At 40.0% G+C, this 13,723-nt stretch overlaps 1 protein-coding gene across 1 annotated transcript in view; it reads left to right on the top strand.

Annotated features, from left to right (window-relative positions):
* Positions 1-7,457: 7,457 nt before the first annotated feature.
* Positions 7,458-13,723, top strand: part of zmp:0000000896 (caspase recruitment domain-containing protein 10) — a 22,682-nt gene continuing 16,416 nt past the window's right edge. Inside the window, exons 1-4 of the mRNA XM_046073035.1 lie at positions 7,458-7,579; positions 9,857-10,099; positions 11,339-11,476; positions 12,188-12,374. Of these exons, the coding sequence (XP_045928991.1) occupies positions 7,573-7,579; positions 9,857-10,099; positions 11,339-11,476; positions 12,188-12,374 (575 nt within the window). The 5' untranslated portion in view covers positions 7,458-7,572. The remainder of the gene's footprint in view (positions 7,580-9,856; positions 10,100-11,338; positions 11,477-12,187; positions 12,375-13,723) is intronic.

The raw sequence follows: 13,723 nt of genomic DNA, 5'->3' as shown, positions 1-13,723 counted from the left end.
ACAAATGTTTGACATGTGAACTGACTTAAAATTAAGGACTGCTATGAATTGTATATTTAATCAGAAACATGAGCTGTGATATGCAGCAAACACAATGAAACACGCACACACTCAGATATCATCTTCTGACCCTTACTCAGCTCCTTAAACATGATCTTTTAAGCGTTCCCGTGGGTGTCATCTACCTTTGTTTTCACTCTGACCCCACTTCACCTCACTCTTAAAAAAAATACACTCACCATCAGCCTACAATTGAACATGCAAAAATAGTGTGCATGTGTGCAAGAGTATGTATGCATGTGTGTACAGCAGGATAAAACAATTATAAGGACGTTATAAACCATTTGATCAGAGTAATACCTCTGATTGTGCACTTCTTTGTGGAAAGCTTCATATCTACAATCTATGGTTGAACTTATATGTAATGGAGAAGAGGTTAGCGTTGGCACCAGATGTTTAGAAGTTTAAAAAATATTCCTCTGGATGAACAGAAGCCCAAATGCCCAAGCCGAGGGGCTATGATGCAGATTTAACAAACAGAAATCAATTTATTACCTAGAGATAAAAACGACTTGTGGGGAAACAGTGGAAACAGAGAAAGCCTGAATTAACTGAGGGATGAGATAAAAGAGGAAAGAGAGTGGACACAGGGGTGGAGGCTGAGGAGCAAAGGCCTTCAACTACGAGCAAGGGGAAAGGGGAGAGGAGTGAAGAGAGACGTGAAAGAAGGTGGGGTGGGCCTTGAGAACAGACATGAGAAATGGAGGGATCATTTTTGTTGTGAGTCTGGGAGAGCGAGCACACTCGCTGATGAGTAGTGAATGTGAGGGTGAGGGAAAGACAGAGGGAGTGATAAAAAAGGGAGCTAGCAATGCCTGGAAACCTGACACCATAAACTTTCATGTTGAAAATATTTGTCTCTGTCAAAATTTGTGTGAAATTGTATTTTAATCAATATGAAGTTGTGCTGGGGGTGACAGACAGATATAAAAGAGACACGAAGATCCAACATGGATAAAAGAGGAGAAACAGACCAAAAGATTAGGCTCATGGGCATGGAAGGAGGAAGGAGAAGGAGGCAGAGAGGAAGGAGTGCTAGTCAAACACGATGAGAAGTCTTTGAGACAGTAAAAGTTTTTCTTCACAGGAAATGGCTTTCTCACAAATCAGAGATGCAGCCAAGAAGCTTGACACTGACACTCATTTAGTATTCAACAGCTCACTATCATTACTGTCACTCAGACCAAATAGTTTCATCTAGTGAAAACACATTTACTGGGGGGGATATATGGAGGGTTGAGTTAAGGGGTAAATGAAAGAAGTCGACCTCTGTGTCTTTGTTTGGACTGCGCTCCTGTTTCCGTGGATTCTGACCCACCAGGAAGCCGAGTGTTGGCCCAGGGAGAATAGAGCATTGTGATGTCAGTCCTCAGTGCTTTCTAGGCTACAGTAAAAAAAAAAACAGGCATGAACACGCAGACACATACTGAAACACATTATTCTGACAGTCACTGAACAGTAACGATTCACCTAGGTTTTTGAAACCTGGTGTAAATTTAGGAGTCAGAAGTTTTTCTGCAAAGGTCGAGCACAGAACATGGCATCTCAACGGCTGTAGTTATTCCCTGTTGACTATCTCTCGGGAAAATTAAATGAAGGACACTAAGTCTTAAAGGAACAGCCCACCAAAATCTATCTATTGAGTATCAAATACTCACGCTTCGTATGGCAGCAAAACCTCAACAGAAACATCTCAAACAATTCTTGCAACATTATCCACTTCTCAGCAATCAATGTTTCAAAACACTCCCTCAACTAAATATGTATGTGCATGATAATGGATTTGTTGGGTGATTTCACACATGGACTGGCTTAATATAATTATGGAACAATGGAATGTGTTAATGGAACATCTTGAAGTTAACTTCAATATAATGTCAATCATGTAATTCTGAAAAAAAATTAAAATGCCCGGAAACAATATGTGTTCATACACTCAGTTTCTTGCTATAGACTATAAATAGTGATTTTCTGGTGAAACAAAGATTGTTTGGAACATACAAAACATGCGGACCAAGGTTTGTTCAATATGTCATTGCGGTGAATCCAAGTTGAGTGATGAAGTTACAGCTGCATCTCTTTGATGCAGATATCTGAGATCACGTGGGATTTAACCTTTCAGTCCTCAGTTTGACTTTCTGTAGTTGATGTACATATTGGTTTTGTAGATATATTCTGTAGTATTCATATGTGAGCAGAGAATCTTAACCTGGACGTTAACAAAAGTTTACATGACAGTATTCAGGTGTCATTAGTTGATTTACCAGATAGGATTTCTGAATCTTTTTTCTATTTTGAGCTGCTACTATTAGTAGTAAAGGTCTCTGCCTTTAGACCTATAATAAATAATTAATTGTACTAATCTGAAAAAGAAGATATAATTCAATGTCAAATAGTTTTGAAGTTTGTATGGAAACTAGAACTGTGTGACTTTGCTTTAAGGGGTCACAAATCAAAAAACATTGAGTGCCATTATACTGGAGTACAGTTCACTACAGTGATGTGCAAGACGTCAAGTCAGTGTCATACCAGCAGAGTCTTATGTATAACTTCCTTAAAACATGGACAGTGAACATCGAGCCACAGGGACACGGTAAGGGTTAATCCCTGTATGTCTGCCTGGTGGGGAGACAGACAACGATGTCTGGCTGAGCTGGTGAGCTTTGAAACCAGCCATTGTACTTCCAGACATACTGTATTCATGGTTAGAGCTTGCACACAGATGCTGACGGAGCTGGACATGGAAACAGAGTGCAAATATTGTCAGATGTTTATTAGGAAACTAAATGGCTTCCTGTAATCTTAATAAACAATGCACATTTTCAAATTGCTCCTGTTGTATAAAATACTTTTGAATACTTTTAATTGTAATATATGTGTCTGTTGGATGACCGTGAAAATATCCTGTTTGTGAGATTACAGACACAAACATTGTTGTGTAGAGCTAGAAATAGAACTTAAGCTTCTTACCACACTGCCACCCTCTTAGTTTACTCTTATAATTCCCAGAAGGAATGGCTTTCCTCCTGGTGTTTGTTTTTGTTGACGCCAGTTAAAATGGAAATCCCAAAAGCCAATGAAATGTGATCCAGCAGAAGGTGAGTGATCCCTGGACTTCATCTCCAAGACTGTCCGTTTAGACATCATACAAAAAGTACAAATAGAAGCCATAACATTACATCCACTTACAGTACACTACATGTGCTGAAATGTGACCTTAAATATACACACATAAATACTCAGACAGACATGTGGACTGCTCTGTTACTATATGGAACCCTCTTCCAGTACCGAGGCAACTTTTAGCATATGGCTCGCAATAGTTGCATTTTCAAAACTGTTTGTGTATCTGGAAATTGATGTGCAGTGGTTGGTGAAGCTGTCTATGTCTGCAGTTCAAATGTGCGGTGGAGGTCAGATTTAGACAGCTATGTAACACCCTGTAATTCAAACGTCAACTCAAACCTCACTGCTCTGGAAGGAGACTGACAGGAAGGGGAGCAGGCTGCGGCGTCAGTATTCACTGGCACCACAAAGTCATGTGTGTGTGCACAGTGAGTGTCACAGTGTGGGGAAGAGGGTTACTTCTTGGCCTATGGAACCTGAGCTGAGGGAGGGTTACTGTACGGTCTGGCCTGAAATGCCTTTTTTAAAATCCAGCAGTATACATTTCTGGTTGATATTTTTAATTCACACAGCTCTTTACAGCAGTATCGTTAAGTTTGTCCAGACGAGGTTCTGTGAGGCATGATTGGATCAAGAAGGATCATCCACATCGTCTCCACACGAGGTTTCTTTATCAGTGACTCATCCTGCATGGTTTTGTAAAACATTTCACACAGCAGGTCATGAAAATTAAATCAACAAGTTTGTCAAGTTCATTCAATGATAAATAAATACTCCCTAAAAGTGGCCTTTGGTTTAAATTTTCAAATATTTTTGTCCCACTCAATTAAGTTTATTGTTTGCTTCAATAAGAATTCCTTCCTTCACTCAGACTCCCTTGGTGCTATTGATGTTTATTCCATGTTAAACAGGAAATTGCATGGTATTACTCTGGGATATTTACAAGATCTCATTAAGCTTCACTGGTTCTGCCATATACGACAGAGCTGAGAATGAGAGGACCAATAAACTGCTTAGAACAGTAATAAAACTGAAGTAATTATCTTTGAGTCCAGAAGCCACCTCAATCCACATGTGAGGTCAAATCAGTTCTGTCGTTAAAAATAGTTACTACCAGCTAAGAGACATTTCCCAACTTAAGCAAAATCTGTCTTTCCATGATATGGAAAAAGTAAAACTTCATTACATCATAATGGGATTGTTGTAATTCCATTTAGGCCGTTCCCAGTCTTCATTAACTGCAGTTGGTCCAAAATGCAGCTGCAAGGAGGATGACAGCTACCAAAAAGCGTGCGCACATCACCCCAGTCCTAGCCTCGCTTCATTGGATCCATGTTCATTTGAGGGCCTTGCTGATTACATTGAAGACTCTAAAGGTCACATCTTATCTGACAGGCCTTATTCACTGGAACTCAGCTCAGAGGTCTCTACAAATCTCTCTTGTATGTCCCACAGTCTCGACTAAAACAAAAAGGTGACAGAGCCTTTGCAGTTGCTGCTCGATGATTATGGAACCAGCTGCCATCAGACATTAGATGTGCTTCTTCTAGACTTGACTTGACTTTACAAGTGGAGAGAGACATGTATGTTTCATTGGTGCCTGATATTCATTTCTCACTTATAATCTCAATTTTGTCACCAACCATCAAGGGTATCTTGAGTACAACCAGTCTAATCAATGGTGAAAGCTAACGTCCCAGTACCCTGCCTACAAAGAAAGCATAAATCACATGTCAAAATTTAAATCTGTCTCAATTACTCATGCCCCCATCCCTCTTTCTCTGCCTCTGTTTTCCAAAAAAAGTCAGAAAAGACACATTCTTCACGGACACAAAGGGGCGATTCTGTGCAGCCGCCAGGCTTGAGTCATAGATGGAGCCTTGGGGGGTCAGCTGCTGTGTGAAGCGCCAGGCCTGTTGTGATCAGAGTGGAACAAACATAGAAATGAAACCCTTAGACACTGTTGCTGTTAAAAAATCGGTCAATAGTTAACACATGAAGTCGAATTTAAATTTAGATGTCTGTTAATCCTGTGCTGAAAACTTTTGCATGTAGGGAAGCCTTCAAAAACCTTTCTCCAGCACTTTGTCTAAGAAGTACGTGTAATAATCACACAGATATGAATAAAAAGAGAAACTTGCTTATTCCACATAGTGCACCAGTGATGGTTATCAGGTCCACATCGTTCCAGTTGCCTTAAAGCTGCGGGTCAAAGAAAATTGCTGCTGGACCAAGACTGTCCTCCGCTAAGTGTTACACAGTGCACTTAAGGAATTCTGCACAGCCTGTTTCTTTGTTACTGAACTGTCACTGTATCACACATTGCAGCATGAGCAAACTGTGGGGTCCGGTGCCGCTGTCAATGGCTCCTCTGTGCCACTGTCACCTCAGAGACAACAGGAATGCTCATCCACTGCAGCCCTCCCTCCCTCTTCAGACCAAGGCTTGGACAGACTGTCTGAGGAAGAGGCAAAGAGCAAATGACAAACAGTGAGGCAAAGAGAGGGAGAACAAACAAATGGAACAAAAACAGAGTGTGCAAGATGGAGAAGTAAAAGAGGGACAGACAGAAAGAGATTGCAAGTCATAACCAAAATTGGTGTCAAAATGAAACAAAGATGATAAAGCACAAGATAAAAACACAAGGAGGAAATAGTTACCATACTCTATTTCTTGTCTCTAAGTTTATAAAGTCATCTCCCCACACATGGTTGAGATAATGCAGTCAGCACAGCTCAACTAATTTTGCAGGCCTTTGTGATATGTACACGACTACAGATCCTTCAGTGTATAAAATGAAATTATGTCATCAATGGTATTTTTGTCCAGCTTACCGCATACTAAGAGTTGCCAGGGCCTGATGCAAAGTCTATATTTTCTTTCTGCACAAGCAACTACCTTGCCAGTTTATTCAGAGGATCCTCACCTAACTACGCTTCCTGTAGTGCGTGGGGAGATGTGAGTGCATAATATCATATCTCCTTTGCATCCTCTGTCTACATTAACCGGCACCATCTCTCAGCTGCAATACAGAGACCACAAACAGGAGGCTTGTTTATTCAGGGGAGGCCCAGAGACAGAGGGCGACTTGACATTTCCTGTCCACATGCCAAGAAAAAGACACATTCTTCTGCCAGGCACCCCATATTTCCTGTCTGCCTTCAAACTGTAACTGAAAGACACATTTCACACCACACCCTCCACCCGGTCCCGTCCCACACTCAAGAGTTACACAGCTGCCTTAGAAGAGCAGGAGGAGGTGACAAGTTACTCTCCAAAATGATAGACAGTATATATCCACTTTTATTTATCCACGTTTATTTATAAAGCAAGGGTTTTGGTTACATTATATGCCTCTAAAATGTACATCATTTGAATTATTACACAAACACAAAGTCACTTTTTCTTTTTGTGTTTAATGCTCAGAAGGCCACACCTGCTACTAAATAATTCTTAGTAGGACCTATAATCATCACACTAATTTGCACAATACTTTTTGGCTTGACGCACGTCCCTCTACTTGTTTTTACCTTTACGTCACTTCCTGGTTTCATTTCCAAGGAAAACCCATTATTAAGTATTGATCTTGCATTGCTCTAGATCAAACAGTACGAGTCAGCTTTCCCACTGATTTAATACTTGATCAAATCCAGTTAGAGTGTGCGTAGTGTGGGAGACAGCACAAACATGGGATTACAAGCAGTTAAAAAACAGCAAGGAAGAAACTCTGTGTCATTGTGTTTTGCTGTACCAGACTGGTCAGGTTTCTTTTGAAAGGCTGGTGACTAACCTGCACTCCTCCAGGGCAGTCTTCCAACACAGTGCTGTCTCTCCTGCAGGTTTACATGGTGAGAAGCTATTTGTTGCTCTTGATTGCAGTGAAGCACCTGGAAAGTGACTCGCAGTGTTATTGAGTCATATTATCTTTAAGTCTCTGACATAGCTCTGGGACAATTTAACGAAGTATGCAATATTAACAGTATTCCTGATGGATTGCTTACAGGCCACAGCTTTGGAGTGGGCAATCATCGGCTGAAAGCGCCATCTAGTGCTTAAAGATTATACTGTATAGAAATTATATGCAGATCGCTGTAGACTAAAACTATACTGTGATGTGCTGATAAGTGGGACTTTTTTTCGTTCTTCTTGTTCGTCGATTGGCTGGTTGTGGTTGACCGAGGGTGGAGGAGCTGAGTTACGCTAAGGTGTGTGTAGGAGGACCTTTGCGCTCCGCTGCTGTCCAGTCAGGTGGCGCCCACACACTCTGACCACATTGCTCGGTTTTACTCCAGACTCGTATCTCGACCTGAATGGGATGTAAAGGACTTGATTGCAGTGCGCTTTACTCGGCCTTATTTTCAAAACAGATTCAAGCAGCTTGAAGACATGAGCGGTAAGCCAACATTTACGCTTTGCTACAGTTAGGGCGTTGCTTACTCTTTTTATTTATGTTCACATTCGTCTGAAAGTGACACCGTACAACTACGCTTTAAATATAGCCTCTTATAACCTATTACTGGTTCACCAAAGAGTACCTTATCATTGGTTATCAGGGTCTCAGGTCCGGGTTCCGGTTTGTGTCAACAAAATTAAATATAACCTACCGCTCTCTCTGCAACACTTATAGCAAAATAGGCAAAGCCTATGGCCTGTATGATTGATCAGTATTTTTTGTAAATATAAAACATTCAGTGACGATGTTTGAAAAAGTGAAAACAACTAATGATGAACGTTACCTTAATATTATTATAAATTCTCATTTCATTTGACACGTTTCACCAAAATCTCTTTTCTCAAATCAGTAAAGGTAACAATAAAAACTTCTAGCAGTTTTGCAAAACTATTAGTGTATTTCGGTCATGTCAAATGAAAAATATGCATACAAAATGTAGTAAATATGGCATTTTAGAGATAAAAGATAAACCAAAGAAGCAAGTAAACAATGTGGTGATATCCCTACATCTTCTACAACAGTCTTCTTGCTGGTATATATTATCCTGTCAGTAGATAACACCTGTAGCGTTTCTTCAGTTTTCACAGAATCAATCATTTTCGAAAAAAAAAGAGCTCATGGTAACATTCCATACAAAATATTATTACCAAGTTTTGTGTTTTCTACTATACTTTGAGGATAAGGAGGTGGAGTTGTGGTAATCACATGAGGACAATGTCTCAATAGAGTGTTGATGGGTAATGATAGAGATTCCAGACCTGCCTCAGCCTGCCCCTTTGCTCAGATCAGATGCACAGAGCAGCAGGCACATCTCTCCTGTTATGAGTAAATAGCTGGGTAAATACAGATATACTTAGGGAAAGTACTTTTAGAGTTATTCTCATTGTCGATTAATCTGTAGGTTGGCTTCTAGAATTGAGATAAAAGTGTCTTTAAAAAAGACAAATGGCCGTCACAAGTTATCAGAGCCTAAAGTGGATTCTTTGCATTTCTTTCTTAGGCTCAGCAGATTTTTAAATAAAATTATAAAATGAAATGAATGCTTTACAGAATGCTGTGACATGAGAAAGAAACTGGTGACCAACGAACAGAAATGAGACATGGGATTTGGCCTTAGACCAACACAGCTTTTGGGGGCTTGTGTTACAGTGTGCCTAGTTCAGCAATTTCTCACTGGATGTGGACGGCTTGTAAAAGCTTTCTACTCACAGAATCAACCGTTCTCTTATTATTACTATTACATGTACGTACAATTTGCATTAATATGTGGCCGGCTTTCTCTCCTTGTCCCCTCTCACAGTGTGAAGTGAATGGGGCTGAGAAAGCTTTTGTCTGTAGTCCCCTGTTGTGTTTTTAAGTGTGCAATATGAGTCACACTAGTATTTTCATTCCTGTGCTCTGAGACACTGACCCAGAAAGTGCCCTTCCCACTTAAGTTTACGACCCTCATAACAGCAGGCCCTTTGCGCTACAGAAATTAGACAGTATATAAAACCACTTCTGCTGTTATCTAACATGATGTATGAAATATAAGCTCTCTGTCATTGATGCAGACATTTCAAGGTGTCCTCTTATGTGATATTTGACGGATTTGTGATATTTAATGGATTTAACACCATATCTGCTGTCTATGGGGCAACTGGCTTGAAGTAAAATGTTAATCTCTCAGACTTTCTCTTTTGTAGGGAGTAAATCCCCCTCAGCATTCCTTGGAAGATTTCCAGTAAGGAGCTCCATCTCATTCCTTTACTATGCAGCAAAATCCTTTTATTCATTCTTAAGAATGCATAAAAATGTCATGCATAATGAGGCTGATATTATAGGAATCAAAAACTATTTCACAAAGGTGGCTCACATGTTTGCTTCTGATGTCTTATCTTTGCGATGAAAAGCAGACAGACTGTGAATGTTTAGAAATCATAGTAGTAACAAACTACAAACTAATGACCCACGTTTGATGGCTGAGAGTTGCAGAGATACAGATAAGCCTAGTCAGACAAAAAAAAATACCGGTGGAATTCTCAATGGGCAAAAATATTTTGTCTAGGACTGGACATTAGCAATGTCTGTAAATCTGCCCCTCAGGGTTGAAGAGTGACGGAGAAAGAGACACAGTCCAAAATATCTGTTTTTATTTGTCTCTGTCAGTGCACAGTCCTTTTTACAGTACTCAAACTTCCTGAACTGCTTGTAAATGTAATTTTTGGTCTCTTGCAGGTGTCACAGTTAGGGCAGAGGAGGCAGACATAGCTCAGGAGGAGGTGCAATCTACTCCCCAGTGGTCAGAGGAGCGCTGTGAGGAGCTTTGGGATCGCGTGGAGGGGGTAAGGCACAAGCTCACACGCATCCTCCACCCGGCCAAACTCACTCCGTATCTGCGCCAGTGCAAGGTCATCGATGAACAGGATGAAGATGAGGTGCTCAACTCCACACAGTACCCACTGCGCATCAGCAAGGCCGGTGAGAGGAGGACAATTTCATTTGAAAACATCAGTAAATCAACATAGTGACATCAGCCATCTAAATAAATATTATACGCTCTTTTAAACACATTTTCAATGATGAAACTGCAGTATTAAGATTAACTTTAATAAATGGCTTGTGGTAGACTGAGCGGCATTAGTCGAGTCCATGAGGGCTTGGCTTTGGAATCGGAGGGCTGCTGGTTCGAGTCTACCACGGACCATTGCTGAATACCCTAATTGCTCTCCGCGCTGTCCTAGTTAGGATGGTTAAATACAAAGAACAACAAATTTCCCCTCTGGGATCAATAAAGGCATCAGTTAATAGCTAATTTGGCATACTTTCAATGTTGCCAACTTGCTAAAATGTAACGTGATGTGTATTATTAGAAAATCAAACTGTGAAGGCAAACCATAAACAAACATGGTACAAAAAAAGGGAAATTCTTCAATGACATATTTGTTTTCTGGCATTTTTGCCTTCATGACACAAATAATAGGAAACATGGGGGACAGACATACAAGATGGTCTTTAACTGATGCAAATGCTGTATAGAAGCCATGAAAGTAATCTACAATATTATGAGATGTTTGTGAAAATGGGTAGCAGTAATGTAAAGAACAACATTATGTGTGAGGAAGTTGTAGCTTCCCTGCTGTTTCTATGCTGGATTCACTTAAATAGTAACTTGTAATAGCTGCAGGTGATCAATCAGAACCCCACAGGTATCTATATAAATTGTGAATGATTGTGCGGCAGGTTGTCAGACTGGAGCAGCAGGTAGGTAAAAATAAATGTTCCTGTGAGATAAAATTAGGCAGGAACTCAAGAGGGAGTAAAGTGAAAGACAACAGCAAATAAAGGGGAGTGTAAGGCAGACAGAGAGGGAAGTGTGAGGGGTGAAAAAACATAAAGATGAAGGGGAAGACGGGATGACATAAGCACCCAGTTCATATAATTTAATTACCAGTGAGTTAGCTCATCCTGGGGCCAGTTATTGATCATGGTCATCTTTGAAATACCTACAGTATGTAACTACAGGGGTAAATGACACTCACATCAAAGATGTAGCATTTTTGTCATCACACTGTTTCAGCTGTGATAGTTTGCAGTGATCAAAATGCTGAGATGAGCTTGCTTGTTTTGTTCTAACATTGTCCATGTTAAAGACATTGTGATAAAAACTACAACAACGTGGAATTTAAGACTACTTTTTTCCCCCCTTTTGTTGAACAGGTCGTTTACTGGACATCCTGCGTGGCCAGGGGCCGCGAGGACTTCAAGCCTTCATGGAATCACTGGAGTTTTACCACCCAGAGCAGTACACACAGCTGACTGGAGAACAGCCCACTCAGCGATGCTCCCTCATACTGGGTAAGCAGGGATTTCACCTCATGTCGGGGATAGCAGAAGTGTGGACTGTCTTTCTGTCGAGATTATTAACTATTTCAATGACTACGTGCATTTGATTTGATTGGAAACATTTTTAGATTTCTACTTTAAATTTTTTCACAAATATTTCAGTTTTAAGTCTTAAGACTTGAATCTGACTTAGGCAACTGGTGTTGGGCACCTACAGGGGAGGTTGTGTAAAAAGGTTGTTTTTATTGGCACATAATAAACACACTAAGAGGTAAGACATTTATTGCTCACTAAGGTTGAATGTTACATGGCAAACAAACAGGCCTGAGATACAAGCACGTAAAAAGTGTTCAATGTTATCTAGTAAATAAGTACTCTTTGCAGAACTGAGCACACACTTCTTTGTTATTATTATGCTTAGGAATATCGATAGGCAGGTTAAACAAGCAGAATAGGAGGTTTCACACTAAAGATGCGCTAAAGAAGATCAAAAGATGTAGAGCCAGTGTGGAAAGAAAGAAAGAAAGCTGTAAATCAAAAGAACAGTTGGTTTCTCTTGGTAGATGACCTCTGCGTTCAGTATACCCAGATATTTATGAATGTGACAAGTGCATGCCTCACACATTAAAATTAGTCTCTCTGACTTGCATTACAGATTACTCTCTCCAAACATTAACCAGTAGCCCCCATGACCTACAACCTCCCCCTGTCTTTACTCCTCAGATGAGGAAGGTCCAGAGGGTTTGACCCAGTTCCTGCTTCTGGAGGTGCGCAAACTGAGGGAGCAGGTTCGAAACAGCCGTTTGTGTGAGCGACGCCTGTCTCAGCGCTGCCGGATGGCGGAAGAGGAACGCAGCCGTGCTGAACGTAAAGCTCAGGAGTTATGTCACGACAGAGTGCAACTAGAGAGGTTTGTCTCACTTTGGTAATTAGCTTAGTTTGTTTAGTTTGTATAGAGGGCTTCACTTTCTTTGGGCAAAGATCGCCTGCAATTAATAGAATTAAAACTACTATGAATCCATGATCAACAAACTTTAATAGTAGTATACTTTATTGTCCTCGAAAGGAAATTTGTTTTGGACTGCATGGTTGCTGCATGTACATAGAAATATACAATATACAAGTATAAAAAGTATAAAAAGAGGAAAGACAATTAATTTACAAATTTAAAATTAATAAGATAGACTGTTATTCAACATACGTGTAGACACAGGAACAAAAGAATTTTTATACCGGTTTAGTTTGCACAGTGGAACTCTATATCTTCTGCCGGAGGGGAGCAATTCATACTGAGAGTGCAGAAAGTGAGTTTGGTCCCCCACAATTTTCTGCACCTGATTTAAAGTGCTATTCTCAAATAACTGTTGGAGATTCAAAGATTCCTCATTTCCAACTGTTTTAAGCGCTGTCAACACCAGATGTGAAAATTTGGATTTTAGCTGTATAGATAGGTTCCCAAACCATACTGTAACACCATACTTAACAATACTTTCTAAAACAGCCTTGTAGAACAGCATCATAATTTTCTTATTCACCCCATAAAAACGTAATCTACGTAAAAAATATAGTCTCTGGTGCAGCCGTGTGCAAACCATGTGGGTGATGTTTTGGTCATGTATGACCACTTGATGATGGTCCCCAATACCTTTTGGATCGAATATGAACTCCGCTGTTTTCTTTATATTTATTATTAGATCATTTTTATCACACCACTCAACAAACTGACTTATTTCTGGCAGGTATACATCTCTAATATTATCGTCTTCATCGAGAAGACTTAAGATGGCTGTGTCGTCTGAATATTTAAAAATATAGTTTTTTGAATGCTTACTTGAACATTCATTTGTAAATAAAGTAAAAAGAATTGGAGAACTGACACAGCCTTGTGGGATACCTGTGCTAGTCTTTCTTTGTTGTGAAAGACAATTGTTTACTTTAACGCACTGAATTCTGTCAGTTAAAAAAGATGAGTACCACTTTATGATAGCTTGGTTTACACTCAACTGCTCCATCTTTGAGATTAACAAGGGTGTTTGAATGGTGTTAAAGGCCGAACTAAAATCGATAAAAAGTAAACGAGCATAGGCTTTGTGATTCTCTAAATGCTTCAGAATTAGGTGCATAATGCTAATAATAGCATCCTCAGTTCCCCTCCCCTGCCTATAGGCAAACTGTAAAGGATCTAGGTTGTTAGCAACCTCTGCTTTTAACATTGACACAATACACTTTTCAAAACATTTCATAATCACAGACGTTAAC

Source organism: Micropterus dolomieu, linkage group LG02 (assembly GCF_021292245.1).
Source record: "Micropterus dolomieu isolate WLL.071019.BEF.003 ecotype Adirondacks linkage group LG02, ASM2129224v1, whole genome shotgun sequence".
In the NCBI taxonomy this organism is placed as follows: Eukaryota; Metazoa; Chordata; class Actinopteri; order Centrarchiformes; family Centrarchidae; genus Micropterus; species Micropterus dolomieu.
The sequence above is the reverse complement of the archived record's forward strand: the minus strand, read 5'-3'. Positions and strand labels throughout refer to the sequence as shown.